This window comes from Blennius ocellaris, assembly GCF_963422515.1.
Source record: "Blennius ocellaris genome assembly, chromosome: 13".
Taxonomy (NCBI): domain Eukaryota; kingdom Metazoa; phylum Chordata; class Actinopteri; order Blenniiformes; family Blenniidae; genus Blennius; species Blennius ocellaris.
The window spans coordinates 18864951-18877938 of NC_137662.1; the positions used below are offsets into that span (position 1 = coordinate 18864951).

General features: G+C 40.9%; 2 protein-coding genes across 2 annotated transcripts; one reads left to right on the forward strand and one right to left on the reverse strand.

The window, feature by feature from the left end:
- Positions 1-1993: 1993 nt before the first annotated feature.
- On the forward strand, positions 1994-7245 carry LOC308138183 (max-interacting protein 1-like; the record flags this gene model as incomplete). Its single annotated transcript, XM_080507195.1, has 6 exons — positions 1994-2222; positions 3381-3483; positions 3663-3692; positions 4804-4918; positions 6815-6986; positions 7080-7245. The coding sequence occupies 6 exons, from the start codon at positions 1994-1996 to the stop codon at positions 7241-7243; spliced, it is 813 nt and encodes a 270-aa protein (XP_080363321.1). The 3' UTR covers positions 7244-7245.
- Positions 7246-9277: 2032 nt separating this feature from the next.
- Positions 9278-12807, reverse strand: smndc1 (survival motor neuron domain containing 1). The gene is made up of 6 exons (XM_080507684.1): positions 12687-12807; positions 12255-12374; positions 11676-11821; positions 11184-11342; positions 10012-10165; positions 9278-9914 (listed from the first exon to the last, which is right to left on the reverse strand). The coding sequence occupies exons 2-6, from the start codon at positions 12372-12374 to the stop codon at positions 9777-9779; spliced, it is 717 nt and encodes a 238-aa protein (XP_080363810.1). The 5' UTR covers positions 12687-12807; the 3' UTR covers positions 9278-9776.
- Between the last annotated feature and the right edge of the window lie 181 nt (positions 12808-12988).

A 12988-nucleotide genomic window follows, 5' to 3' on the forward strand; every position in this document is an offset into this window, starting at 1 on the left:
AGATAGATAGATAGATAGATAGATAGATAGATAGATAGATAGATAGATAGATAGATAGATAGATAGATAGATAGATAGATAGGATCGATCACATTGTCTTGTAAATGCACATTCATACACGCTCTCCGTGTGACTTTGCCTCCTCTGTGACAGCCGAGCCACTGGTGTAATCCTCAGGCTTTTCAGATTACTCCAGTTGGGGTCACATTCTACACCAACCTACAGCGGGTCAGCTTTCCACACAGTCGCCATCAGCGTGCAGCAAAGCACAGTAAAGTCAGTCAGTCAGTCAGTCTGCACATGACCGGACCTCACGGCACAGTTGACTCTAATTTGACTGAAGTGCTGTTAGTTTGCACCCCACTGAATCCTCAGTGCACCGTTGTCCACAATGGGGTAAAGCTAAACAAGGTTCTTCTCACAAAAGATGCCTGCTCAAAAACACAGAACACTCGTATATTAGAATAAACTTTAATATACAAGTCTCTGCCTCGTACATGATGGCTGTCTGCGTGCCAGGCCTCACCAGGCGGCTGAAATAGACTCCATGGGAGGGTGTACTCTCTCACAGGCGTCCGTTACAGGCCTGGCCACATCTGCAGCGGGCCAGCCATCTGCACCCATTGTCTCAGAGGCACAACGCAGCCCTGCATGCATGGCTGGCCTCGTAAAGACAGTCCCTTTCCCCTCTGTTCTCCCCCCCGTCCCTCACAAGAGTGTGGGTGTGTCTCAAAAGAGACAGTAGAAATGGATCATCAAGCAAGAAGAAGATTACATTTCAAGGTTAGTTTTTTTTTTTGGTATATATAAAACTGGAGGTTATTAAAATGATTTCAATATTTCTTTATTTTTTGTTTTACTATTGTGGAAATTGCGTAGTTCACTTAACTAAAACACCCCCATAGGAATAGTGTGAGCCCATTCTAAAATCCAGCACAATTTCACAAGTTTATTAATGTGTCTTTATGTGATTTTGGAGCAGGAACAACACACCCAGAGGGTTTTGGATTACAATAAGAAGATGGAATTTAGGGAAAACAATGGCATTATCACATGCAAATAACAATAAACAGCACATGAAAGCAAATGACTCAATCGGATTTACACCCATGGGATCCCCATAAACACCCCTGAAATCGGGCCAGGAAAGTGTCAACAGATCACCAAAAATCATCACTTGATGGATAAATTATGATACACAGCATATTTATTCACATCACGTCTCACCCTGATACTATATTTTCTGTTTTTTCGTGACAATGATCTGATGAAAATATAGGGAGGATGATGAAGAGGTGTCCCAATGTAAAGAGATGTTAATTACAGTCCATAAATGAAAGTGTGGGGAATAATGTGGCCTTCAAACATTAAAGTATTACCATGGAGGCGCCTTTAGCAACACAAAAGCTCAGGTGATTACATATTTATAACTCAGGCCAACCCTGGCAGCTGTCCCTGCTATCCAGGTTGAACTATTGATTAGACTGCTTTCAGTCTGCAACCATGCGATATTTCTGCTTTTTTGCGCGCTTGTCACTTTTATTGTCTGTATATATATTTGGAGATGACACGTGGAAAAAAAATGTGAAGATTTGTCACTATTATTATGTGGATGTCAAACGAAATAAAGAAGCTCTATATTTTTATAAAAGCATTTCTGAATGTCACCAGACAAAAGTGTGTTATTTGTTTAGGCACCCGCAGTCTTGATAATGAGGTTTTATCATTGCACGGCTGACAATGAATGCAATGTGCATGCGTTAGTGGGAGGGATTATCCACCAAGTAGGGCAAGTGGCTGAGGCTAAGGACTGCAATTCCATCCAGCCCAGTTCATTTCAGTCATCCGCTCAGTGCACAGACGGGACAAGGGGAGCAATTTCAGCGCTGCGTATTTGCCAAAGCCCCAATCTGAGATAACTGAATACGGGGGGAGGAGGAAAAAAAGAGAGAGACAGGGAGAAAACAAACGCTCAAAGTTATAAAAAAAAAAAATGGTCAAGTACATGCGGCAGCACAGCGAGCTGAAACCCGAAGAGGTCCTGTCGGAGTCTGATGCATCCATGGACCAGCAGGATTTCGGAGAGATGTCCGACTATTCTCTCAGCGACGTTTTATACTCCAAATGTTCCGCAATGGACCAAATCGGCACTTTCATGAAGAACGTGCAAGTGCTGCTCGACGCGGCCAATTACATTGAGAATGTCGAGAAGAACCACGGAAGTAAGTAACGCGGGGGCAGGAGGGGATGCGGACGCGTAATGCGCCGAGCAGACAACAATAGAGGCGACAAAAGACGCGCAGCGGACAGACGAACCGGCCCCGACACAAGCCAGCCAGGCTTCACCTGCTCCTGGAAGAACAAAAAAAAACTAAACTAAACTAAACTATCGTCTGGTCCACCGAACACTTGCAAAGCTATTCACATTCAGGAAGAAGTCGAAAAATAGCTTTAATCCGTAGGCCAGGAAGCAAATGCACGACCAGAGACGGATTTTAATGCTTGCAGCTATTTGTTCCCAATAAAACTGTTCTTTTTGCAGACATTGCGACAGCTCAGGCTGGAAATATACACGACATAATATATCATTGTTTGAATGAGGTTTAACGTATGCACATTTTAGCTTCATACATATACACGTTTGTGATTTATTTAGATTCCCAGTTTGTGTTTGATACTATCCAAGTAGTTAGCCTTATAAAAAAGAAGATCTCATCCTTTTAAGAGATATACTATCTTCGGAAGCCCTTTACAAATCCAGACTGAACTAAGATTTTAAACCATCGTGAGACTGGTTTTCCGGCAGCTGCAGCTTCCTTGTATGTGTTGTTCACATGGTTTCCACATGGAACAAATCACCGCGTTCTCATTGGTCGACACACATGTTCCCAACGCTCGTGTCACGGCGGTCAGCCAATCAGCCGCGGGTTTGAGTGTGACGTAGTATGTTACTGGGAAGAAGTGTTCATGGGAAATGTAGGCTTCGTCCCTAAAAGATGAAGCGGTGCAGAAATGGGGACATCAGTTTCATAAAATAGTTACTCGCGATACACTCACGAGCTTGATTCCATTAAATCTGACCTATAATTACTAAGACTAGTTTTTTTGTAAGCACGTGAAATACGTAATTGCACCCGAAATGTCAATGACAGTTGTAAATGCTAACATTCATTATAATGTATTCCCGAAGGGCTGTGTGCATATTAAACTTCAATGCTGTGAAAATCTATCAGCCACAAATAAAGATGCAATTCAGGCCAAACTGGGTCACATGCATCAGACAAATCCTATCTGTGATTTTTTATTTTTTTTTGGCTTGCACCACACTTGTGAAAACGGTTCTATGTATCTAATCCTCTTTATCGCCTTTTCATCATCAGAATGTGAACATGGCTATGCCTCATCATACCCTGCAACTCAGATTGCACATCAACAGAAACAGCGCAAATTGAAGAATAGGAAACTGGACAATATCCACAATAGGTAAGTCGATGACTTAAAACAAAATCTTAAATCTTCTACAATGCAATCGTTAATCATTTAAATGCTGCAGCATTAACTCATATGCCAACTAGATTTAGTTTGTACGGATTGTATAATAGCTTGCATTTGCATTGCTGAGAAGTGCAACAGAGTTGTTTACATATTTATAATTTCAACAGATCGGCACACAATGAACTGGAAAAGAATAGGTGAGTGAAACTCCTCTGAAGAGGTCATCTGTGTGCATGTTTATGGCTAAAACAGACAGCAGTGAAAGGTGGTGACAACACCCAGGAAGAAGAGATGAAGACAGTGAAATGTTGTGGTTAAGCCCATCCGATTTTGGAAATCCCACTTAAACTAGACGCACAGACCTTCAAATCAGCTTTTAATCAGGTGAACGCTTAACAAGGGTAATCTGTATTAGACAAATAAATACATAAAACAAGAGGGAAAACTGGAATTTAGAAATGCATGCATTTACAGGGAAGCAGTGTGCATTTGCAAGGCAAATAAAAGAGAGGTGTAATGCAGCCTCAGTAGCAGCTCAGATCCTGGAGGACATGCAGACAATTTCCCCAGTCAGCAAACGGGAACCGTCTGTTTCCAGACAACAGGGCTCCTTCCTGAGAGATTCTCAGTCTCAAATCTAACTGCAGCTTGCATATGTTGCTCCAGGATGAGGCTGCCTCTGCTTGAAGCAGGAAATAAATGTCAGAACACGTTCGTCCCAAAATTAAACATTCAGCCATGTGTGCAGGAATCTTTCTTTCGGTGTTGACGGAGGAGAAAAAGGGCAATCTGTAAGACTCATTCTGGACCACAAAATGGTAGCCATTACAGACAGAAATGGTGACATCATGACTTGACCTACATTTTACTCCGCTATTTGAAGAGATAGTGAGTGTCCTCTGCCAGTTTCTGCATTCATACAGACTGCAGGCTTCGCTGAATCAGAAACACAATATCTGGCTGACCTCAGCAGCTTTTGAAAATGGGCCACGCTGATCCATATGTTGTAAAGGAGTTGCATGGCAGAGTTAATGAGCAAAACGGATACCTTGACAGTCACGTGGTTCATTACGCACAAATTGACGAATGGTGTCATGAACAGGCTCAGTGAAGTCATTAATTCACTTTTACAAACCAAATCCAATTCGATTAGGAGGTCATATAATTCTCTGTGAGGATCAGTGTCGTGGAAGCAGGCTCAAATATTAAAATTCATTAAAAAAACAATATTGTGGTATAATGCACACTATTCCATGCACGCTGTTCTCGAAGGTGATTCAAGCTCTGTGATTCGGTCTCCACCCGCAGGCGAGCACATCTCCGCCTCTGTTTGGAGAGGTTGAAGTCTCTCATCCCTCTGGGACCAGACTGCAGTCGGCACACCACACTGGGACTGCTCAACAAGGCCAAAGCACATATCAAGGTGTGGTAGTCTAACTCAGTAGTACTGTACTCTCAAGGGGTAAGAAAGCTAATGTCAGCCCATTCCCAGAACTTTCACATCCTTGTGCTGGCGGTGTTGCGTCTGTGGTTTGAACACTGGAGATTTGGGAAAGCAACACTTTAATCGTTATGTCATTCACAATGAGCCTGTTGTTTATGGAACATGTCTTGACTTGTCAGAATATAACAGTCACAGGGAATGCAACAGCGTGTTGTAGTGTCCCAGTTTGCAACTACTTCAAACTTATTTTAGTTAAAAATAAGCTTGTTCTTAAAAATGTCTATCGTTTTCTCGGGCTGCACAATGAATCCCAGGTCTACGATTCTGGCTGCACAACATGCTCAATGTCCCTTCTGCAGCAGCTTGCAGTTAACAGCTGACAGCGTGGCCGAGGCAGAACACTATCTCCTTGCACTTCAGCACATTTCTTCTCAATGATTCGACCGTCAGCTCATACTCTTGTTGGAGCGTTGTTACGTTAAGCTCCAGCATCAGGAGGGGACCATTTATGAATGGATTTACTTAAAAATATGACTTTCTAATGGATACACATTGAATAATTCATTGATTGTTAAAATGATCCAAAGTAAATGTGACGAAACAGTCAACTTCGGAGCACGGTGAAAAGCTTTGTCATTCACAGTAATGTTTCGGCAAATCAAAGATGAGAGAGGGATCCACAGCGCTTCTCACTGGAAAGGTTCGGGAAAACAAAGATTTGGGAGTACGGGCCAACACCATGTAGGCCTTACAGGCCATTGGACTGACTCTGTATAAAGTCTTCCAGGACGTTGACTCAGATCTTTAAAACCACGGTTGCTTCTAACTGTTTTCTTTCCCATTGATCGAATTTCCCTGAAGCTTCCAGCGTGGCTTTGCTTTGCAGGACCTTGAGCCTGAGTGCGTCTTTGATTAACGTCTTTAACTCTGTTGGGCAGAGAGAGAACAGTACACCGACCACTGGTTTTTAAAAGCACCAGATCAGCCCGTTTTATTAACTCTGCTGGGCTCAATGGATTGCTCAGTGGACATGAACTACATGAGCCTGAAAGGCAGAAAGGACGCTGGTTACACGCCTACGGGATCAATTTTCTTTTCTTTTTTAACATATTTGATTTGGTGTAGCCCTTCTGTTGAGGATCTCGCAGTGGGCAATAGCACAGGGACAAATGAAGGCTGCATTATGAAAGCAGCTCTGGCAACAGCCTGTGGGAATTTATCACTTAGGGGATAATGGGTAAAGTATTTCTGATATCAGCTGTTGACTTTGTGTTTCTTTTGTCAGGAGTCTATGCAATGTGGCTTATTAATGCTGCTCTATTGTATCTATAGTAGAGTAAAGGACTAGAGGGAGCATGAGGCTCTTGGCTGTAGGGATGTAAAGAAAAACAATGGTATATGTATTCTAATTTAACTAATACAAAGCTAACTGTATTATGAAATACTCGTTAAGTTGAGATATCCAAAATCCGTATTCATGTCACAAATGTCATCTCTATTTATTGGTGTTAATATATGCAGACGTGAACGTGCCATTGCAGCCACCCACCCGCGTTGTTTTAGAGAGTAGATCTTGCTCGACAACCGTTTTTGTGCATGTCAGCGGGATTTATTACTGTGTAGATTCAGATGCGTGTAAACACTTTACAAATGTATCTGACACTCGGGTGTGACAGCCGGCGTGAAGTAGTCCGGACTTTGGTTTGCTCAGCCAGATGTCTTTGGGTGAGCAGATTCACGCATCTTATTTCACGTAATAGAAGGAATAATGGGATGACAATGAAAACTCAAGGTAAATGTTCAACAGAAATAAGATGAGATGTAATAATTCCACTTGCGTTACAAATCAGAAGTCGCGCGTGTCTCTTTTCTCAGAAACTTGAAGAGACGGACCGGAGGAGTCAGCACCAGCTGGAGACCCTCGAGCGGGAACAGCGGCACCTGCAGAGGCAGCTGGCTCAGCTGCAGTCTCACGGCGAGTGGGAGAGGGTTCGCACCGACAGCCTGGGCTCTCGCATGGACTCGGATCGCTCGGAGTCGGACAGAGGTCGGTGTCCGCGCCGCAGCTTCAGCCGTATATATTAGCCGTCTAACCTGATTCTGGAGATTCATTTGTTGTTTTTTGTCGCGTTTCCCGCAGAGGAAATTGAAGTGGACGTGGAAAGCACCGAGTTCTCCCATGGAGAGATGGACAGTGTAAGCACCAGTGGCGCAAGCGACCTGGACGACCACAGCAGCCGGCAGAGCAGCGCCAGTGACGAGGGCTACTCCACTTGTAGTCTAAAACTGGCCTTCTCTGCTTAAAGCACCAGCCTATATTCATACTTCAGCTGCAGTCTTTCAAAGGCTTTCACCCTTTCAAAGTACCAGCGTACAGCTCAAATCTCCCGTACGGTTTAGACTTCAGAAAAAAAAAAAAAAAAGAGAGAAAAAAAACCAGCATCAGTCCCACATTTTCCTGACAAAGACAAACCCAAGAACCAGCCTTATGTTCAACTCGCTCTGAAGGTTTAAAATCGTCTCTGAATGGGCTCCTCTCAACACTTCTCTCACCTAAATCCAATAGCTTGAAAGTCCCTTTACTACTTACCAACTTGAACAAACCACACCTGCACACAATATTGATCCTCAAGAGCATCCATGACGACGCGAGTGTCAAAACACTGAAAGCGAGAGGCTTCCTTTAGTCAAGTTGATCCTCTGAAACCAGCAAAACACACACAAAAAAATAGACATAAAAAAAAAAACCACCAGCTCGAGGCTCACCTTTGGAAACGTTTGCTCCATCTGCCTTGTAAAACATTGTCCCTTGTTCTTTGGATAGATATGTCCACACAGCACTTCTGGCAAGGGCTACAATGTCTGCATTCCAAACCGTTGATCACGCTCGTATAAAACCTCTGCTTTAAGACCCACGACTATCATCAAACCACGTGGCGTCTCTATCTCTCTCTCTTGAATACAAACCAGTGGTGTAATCCACTCTTATTATTTATTTTGCATATTATAGTATTTATTTTTGGTATATTTAAATGTACTGTAGCTAGGTCATGCTTGAATGGTAACGATCCTGTTTATTTTTTTTTTCCTATTTCTATATGTTTATCAAGTTTACGCCATGGAAACTCCACTGAAGCATTGCTTTGGGTTTAGCGCATTTCTCAGCGGTGCTTCGTTGAAAACAATGCTCTCACACTGTGTGCAACTTCAATTCATTTAGACTGGAATAAGCTATGTCGCACTTGTCCCAAGCACAAAGCTGAAGCAATAAATACATCTAGTTTCTTTTTCTACGCGTTTTAACGTCGGCTGGGTTTCAGCACATTATTCTGTCCGTCCCGAAATCAAACCTACAGATTAGTTCCCCACGTGTTCCGGTAGTTGAACCAGCTACTAATAATCAGCATTAAACATGATTGTAATTGATTTTAAATGCTATGGTGCATGTGTATTGAATGTAGCCTTTCTAATCATGTTGTAATGTGCTTTGGATTGACAAGTCCTTTAAAAAAAAAAAAAAAAAAATGTCTGTAGCATGAACAGAAACACTACAGAAGACTAATTTTGGTTTGTATATCAGGTGTTTAATACTGTATTTTTTTTTTTTTGTATAGTAGCAGAAAGTGTACAAGTTCAAACCCTTGAAATTTGGAGACCTTTCATTCATTGGTGTTTTCGTGTTTTCAGCTCAAAGAATTGCACTGCTGTGACCTGTTTGAATCCAAGAAACCAAATAAGACATTTTCAATAAGATAATTTATTTGCATCCTTCCGGTCCCAGTCCTAAGTAGATCACCACCAAATTGTGTCTTAAATGGGTATATGAGTCTTGCACAATGTTCCTTGTTACAGGTCTTTTATCCCTCTCCTGCCCAAAGTGTTTGGGAAAAGCTATAAAATGCACTATGAAAAAGACTTTTGTTAAGAAAGTATGTTGAAGCACACCCCAGAATGTTTCTTCTTGTGCTGAATCAGCCATCCAAGGTGACTTTACTGCAAAACGTGTGCTGCTGGTCCCCTGCTAATACTTTGTTACAATTCCTGATAACTATTCCTGAAATGTTAATAAAACTCTAAACACTGAATTCTGTTGTCGTCTTTCGGTACAATCGAGTCTTGACTACCGCGTTACCCGACAGAACATAAATATTACGAACAGGAAATGACATACAGCCAGTGTCCCAAACATCTGCAAACTAAAACATGTAAAACAGTCAAAAGAAAAAAGGAAAAAGGTTTGAGCACATGTATTTGGCTGCTCATGAGGCATTTACAAATAGAAATTCAAGAGCGACAATGTAAATATGTCATAATGACAAAATGAGGTGGAAGCAAATCTTTAAAAACTGAAAACAATGTTTATTTCTTGGCTATGAATATATACAGAAAAAAAAGTTAAACTCTGTCATATGAATGAACACAGATATCCTTGAAGTGTGTCACGCTTTAAAATCCATCTTTGTATAGACAGATACACCAGATCTGGGGGCGGGGGGGGGGGGGCGCGGGGGGGTCAGGTTTACACAGATTTAAATGATATTTGGCCTCAGTTTAATCTGGGTACAAACAGCAAATTCTACCACTTTATGAAATCACCATAACAGGTGATTGTGTTCCCAAAAAAAATCCTTATATGTGGATCTTTTTTTGAAATTTTTTTATGTTGTCATACCTGCTTCATATATAACAAAACTACAACAAGATTTCAAACACTGCTGTGCAAGCAATTACTTTCAAAGCGTTCTTTACTTGAGAAAAATTAAATTCTGTATAAACACAACAAAGAGCACCGATACGACTAGTATACAGTGAATCACTATGTACAGAGTGAGAGAAGTCATTGGGGCATTAGATGTCTGACGTTGTATTTGGACGTGTCGTTGTACTGTGTCATAGGTTTGTCAGCAATACCGCATGTTCCCACTCCCACCTTCCCGTTTACACTCTCTGGGGATGCAAATATGCTTCTCTTCACCTAAAAAGAGCAAAACCATCACGATTAACTTGATATATGTACAACATTTCACTGGATTATGATGACTCGTGGTTTTCGAAAAACAAGAAGGCTTTACCTGTCCTTTTTTGTTCTTTGAGTAAGCTTTGTTGTTAAACTGTTGCCACTTTGACTTCTGCTCTTCCCTCTCTTGCTCCAACTCCTTCATCCTCGCTACTTTCTTCTGGGCCTTCTTCTTCTTATACTCTCTCTGCTCAGCTATTTGCTCTTTCCTGAGGAAAGAAACAGGGAAACCTTCGATCTTTAACCACCGAGTACACACAACCAAATATTTAACTCAACATGCATCAGTCATGTACATGAAACAATGTAACCTAATTCACTCAAGCTGTCAGTATTATGGGATTTGATTTGAGAAGAGCGGTTGGGGTGTCAATAAGTTTCCAGGATTTTAAAGTACTCAAAATAAATGGAATAAATTGACAGTCAATCTTAATGGGTGATCTAATGTATTATCGGTGCGAGAGAGTAGATGGATGCGTTTCTCCGTGCCAAGTGCATTTTAAAACCACATTTTCGGACTGCGATAGATACTTTTTTGTCCTCATCTGAACATTTGATTTGAACTCCACAAAGACAGACTCATCATCTAAATGGACCAAAACATACATCATAAAAGTTAAAAATAAAACAAACACAACAATAAATAATTATAAATCCTACATGACTCACTTTTAAAACTCACACTTTTTGGGAAAATATTTAAAATACTAACCGATGAAACCAGAAACTTTGTTTAACAAAAAAGAAATCTGATTCACCTTCCATCTGTGATGACATTTCTACACATTTCAGGTCATAAAGAGACTGCAGCTCAAAATCCTGAATGTTGTTATGACAAACTTGGATATCTGTCATGTTTTATTTAAATAAACACCCCTACAGGAGTCCATTCGGATAATGTTTGCCATTTATACATATATATATATATATATATACACAAAAAAGAGAGACTGCTGCTGATCCTTTTCTGAACTGTAACTACAATAAAAAGGATGAAAATTAAGTGTTGACTGAGTAACCTATTTGTTCACCCCTGGAACCATTTATATATTAAAAAAAAAGACGTAGAAAATGGCTTAAGTTAGTGCTGTTTTAGCCAAACTATAAAATGCAAGTGTGACAGCTAATATTGGATTTCACATCAAAACATTTTTAACTACTTTTTTTTTTTAAGTAAATGTAAAGTATGTGTAGACATTGAGAGTTGCAGGAAGCTGTTGTACATACTTTGATTTCCGTTTGGCGCTTCCATCATCGAGACATTGCCCCTCCTCGATCTCCTTGAGCTTCTGAAGAGGGATCACTTCAGCATTCCCATATCCGCTGAAGGTGACGGCTGCTGTGCCATTTTCTCGGTCTATCTCCTCAATTTCAGCCTCATACACCCTGTCAAGAAATCACGTCTGTAAGCAGGTGAGTATGAGCCAGAGACTCAAGCTCCATTAAAAAAAGTCTGATAAATCAGTCAGTTATATATCGATACACAATACTGTTGACAATACATTAGTAAAATCTGTTTTTACATCCAAAATATTAATGAATTAACTTTTACTTCGCACAAGCATGAAATTAAAAACAAATTGTCAATATAGCCATGTAGGAAACTCCATGTCCAACATGCAAGAAAAAATTATTTTACAACAACAAACTTGCTAGTGCACTATTTATTAAAAAGAGGCCTGCATGCAGTCACATGTAAAGGAGGTTGGTTACACTCACTGTCCATCCTGACTCCACAGAGCAAGACACCTGTCCCCTACGCTCCAGCCAACCTTCTGGGGTACTGGCTCTGGGCCAGTAGTGGTGGTAGAAGCACTCTCAGCGGGCTGAGAGCTCAGGAGATCTTTTGTCAAATCGATGACTTCCTGCAAAAGAAACAATCAAAAGACGTATTATTTATGGTAAAAGGTGGTTATGGTAAAGACCTTGATGGGCTCTTTTAAAAACGACATCATGTTAGGATGTTTCCAATCTAAAAACGAAGGTTGTAAAATGAAGATAAAGATTTAAAAAAACAATCTACATTATCATAAATTGAAATGTCATTGCCGATTAATAACTTATTCACGCAGCAGGTCAACCAAAAATGTATATAAAAGTAAATTGGAATTTTTAAATTTGACATTTCCAACAAAACGAATCAACAAGTGTTATTTATATTACATTTACACACATTTAATATTTGTACAGTAGTACAAGTTAGGGTTCAGGTATAATAGGCACGGTCGATAATTTAACTTCCACAGAAAAAAATGACAAAATGTTAGCGTTATGATGGTTCTCCAAATGGACACCAACCTGTAAGTCTTTCTGTAGTTTAAGAAGGTCTTCATTATCTTGGTCAGTAGATAAAGCTACTTCCACCTGCTGCAGTTGGGCTTTGTAGCTGTTCAACTGTTTCATCAAATCCTCCGACATCTGAAATCAACAGGGACATCACAAGTCAACACAGCTAACCACGTTAGCATACGGTGAAACATTCTAGAAGTAGCCGTCTATCTTTAACAATCACCCGCACAGATGATAAAAGCAGCCTGCATCAAATAATCAACTATTTAAATGTGGACTGAACTAAATGTGACACATGTTGGAAACAACAAACACAAAGATCACGCTAGCAGGAGGCTAGCGTTAGCATCGCTCGGCCGTATCGTCGACGATTCAACAAATGGCGCCGAACGCTCGCTAAGGTGAAGTTCTCCAAAACTCTAGGATAGTGTAAAAGCTCACCTCAGTATAAATATTGTTCCTCGATCAATACTGTAGGCATTAAAGTCTCAATGGGATATTTTTAATTCCCAAAATTAACCTCCGGTGCGCTCTTGTTTCTCTTGTTCCAGACGGAAGCTCGAGGAAGGAAATCTCGCGATAACAAGGCAGACCGGTCACATGACCGCTCGGCGGCGCCTCTGGCGGCCAACTGTATCACCTACAGTCTGCGGTGTGATACCAACCTGTCTATGAACATGTACTACTACATCAATGACATTAAGGACTCAGATCCTTTAGGTAACACGCAAAAAGGTAGAAGT

What these genes read in the sequence shown, in the direction of transcription:
- smndc1 (XM_080507684.1), bottom strand. Translation starts at nt 12,374, where the DNA reads ATGTCGGAGGATTTGATGAAACAGTTGAACAGCTACAAAGCCCAACTG. An exon ending in AACTACAGAAAGACTTACAG is followed by an intron (nt 11,822 to 12,254) that starts GTTGGTGTCCAT and finishes TTTCTTTTGCAG; the next exon opens with GAAGTCATCGATTTGACAAA. An exon ending in AGCGCCAAACGGAAATCAAA is followed by an intron (nt 10,166 to 11,183) that starts GTATGTACAACA and finishes TTCTTTCCTCAG; the next exon opens with GAAAGAGCAAATAGCTGAGC.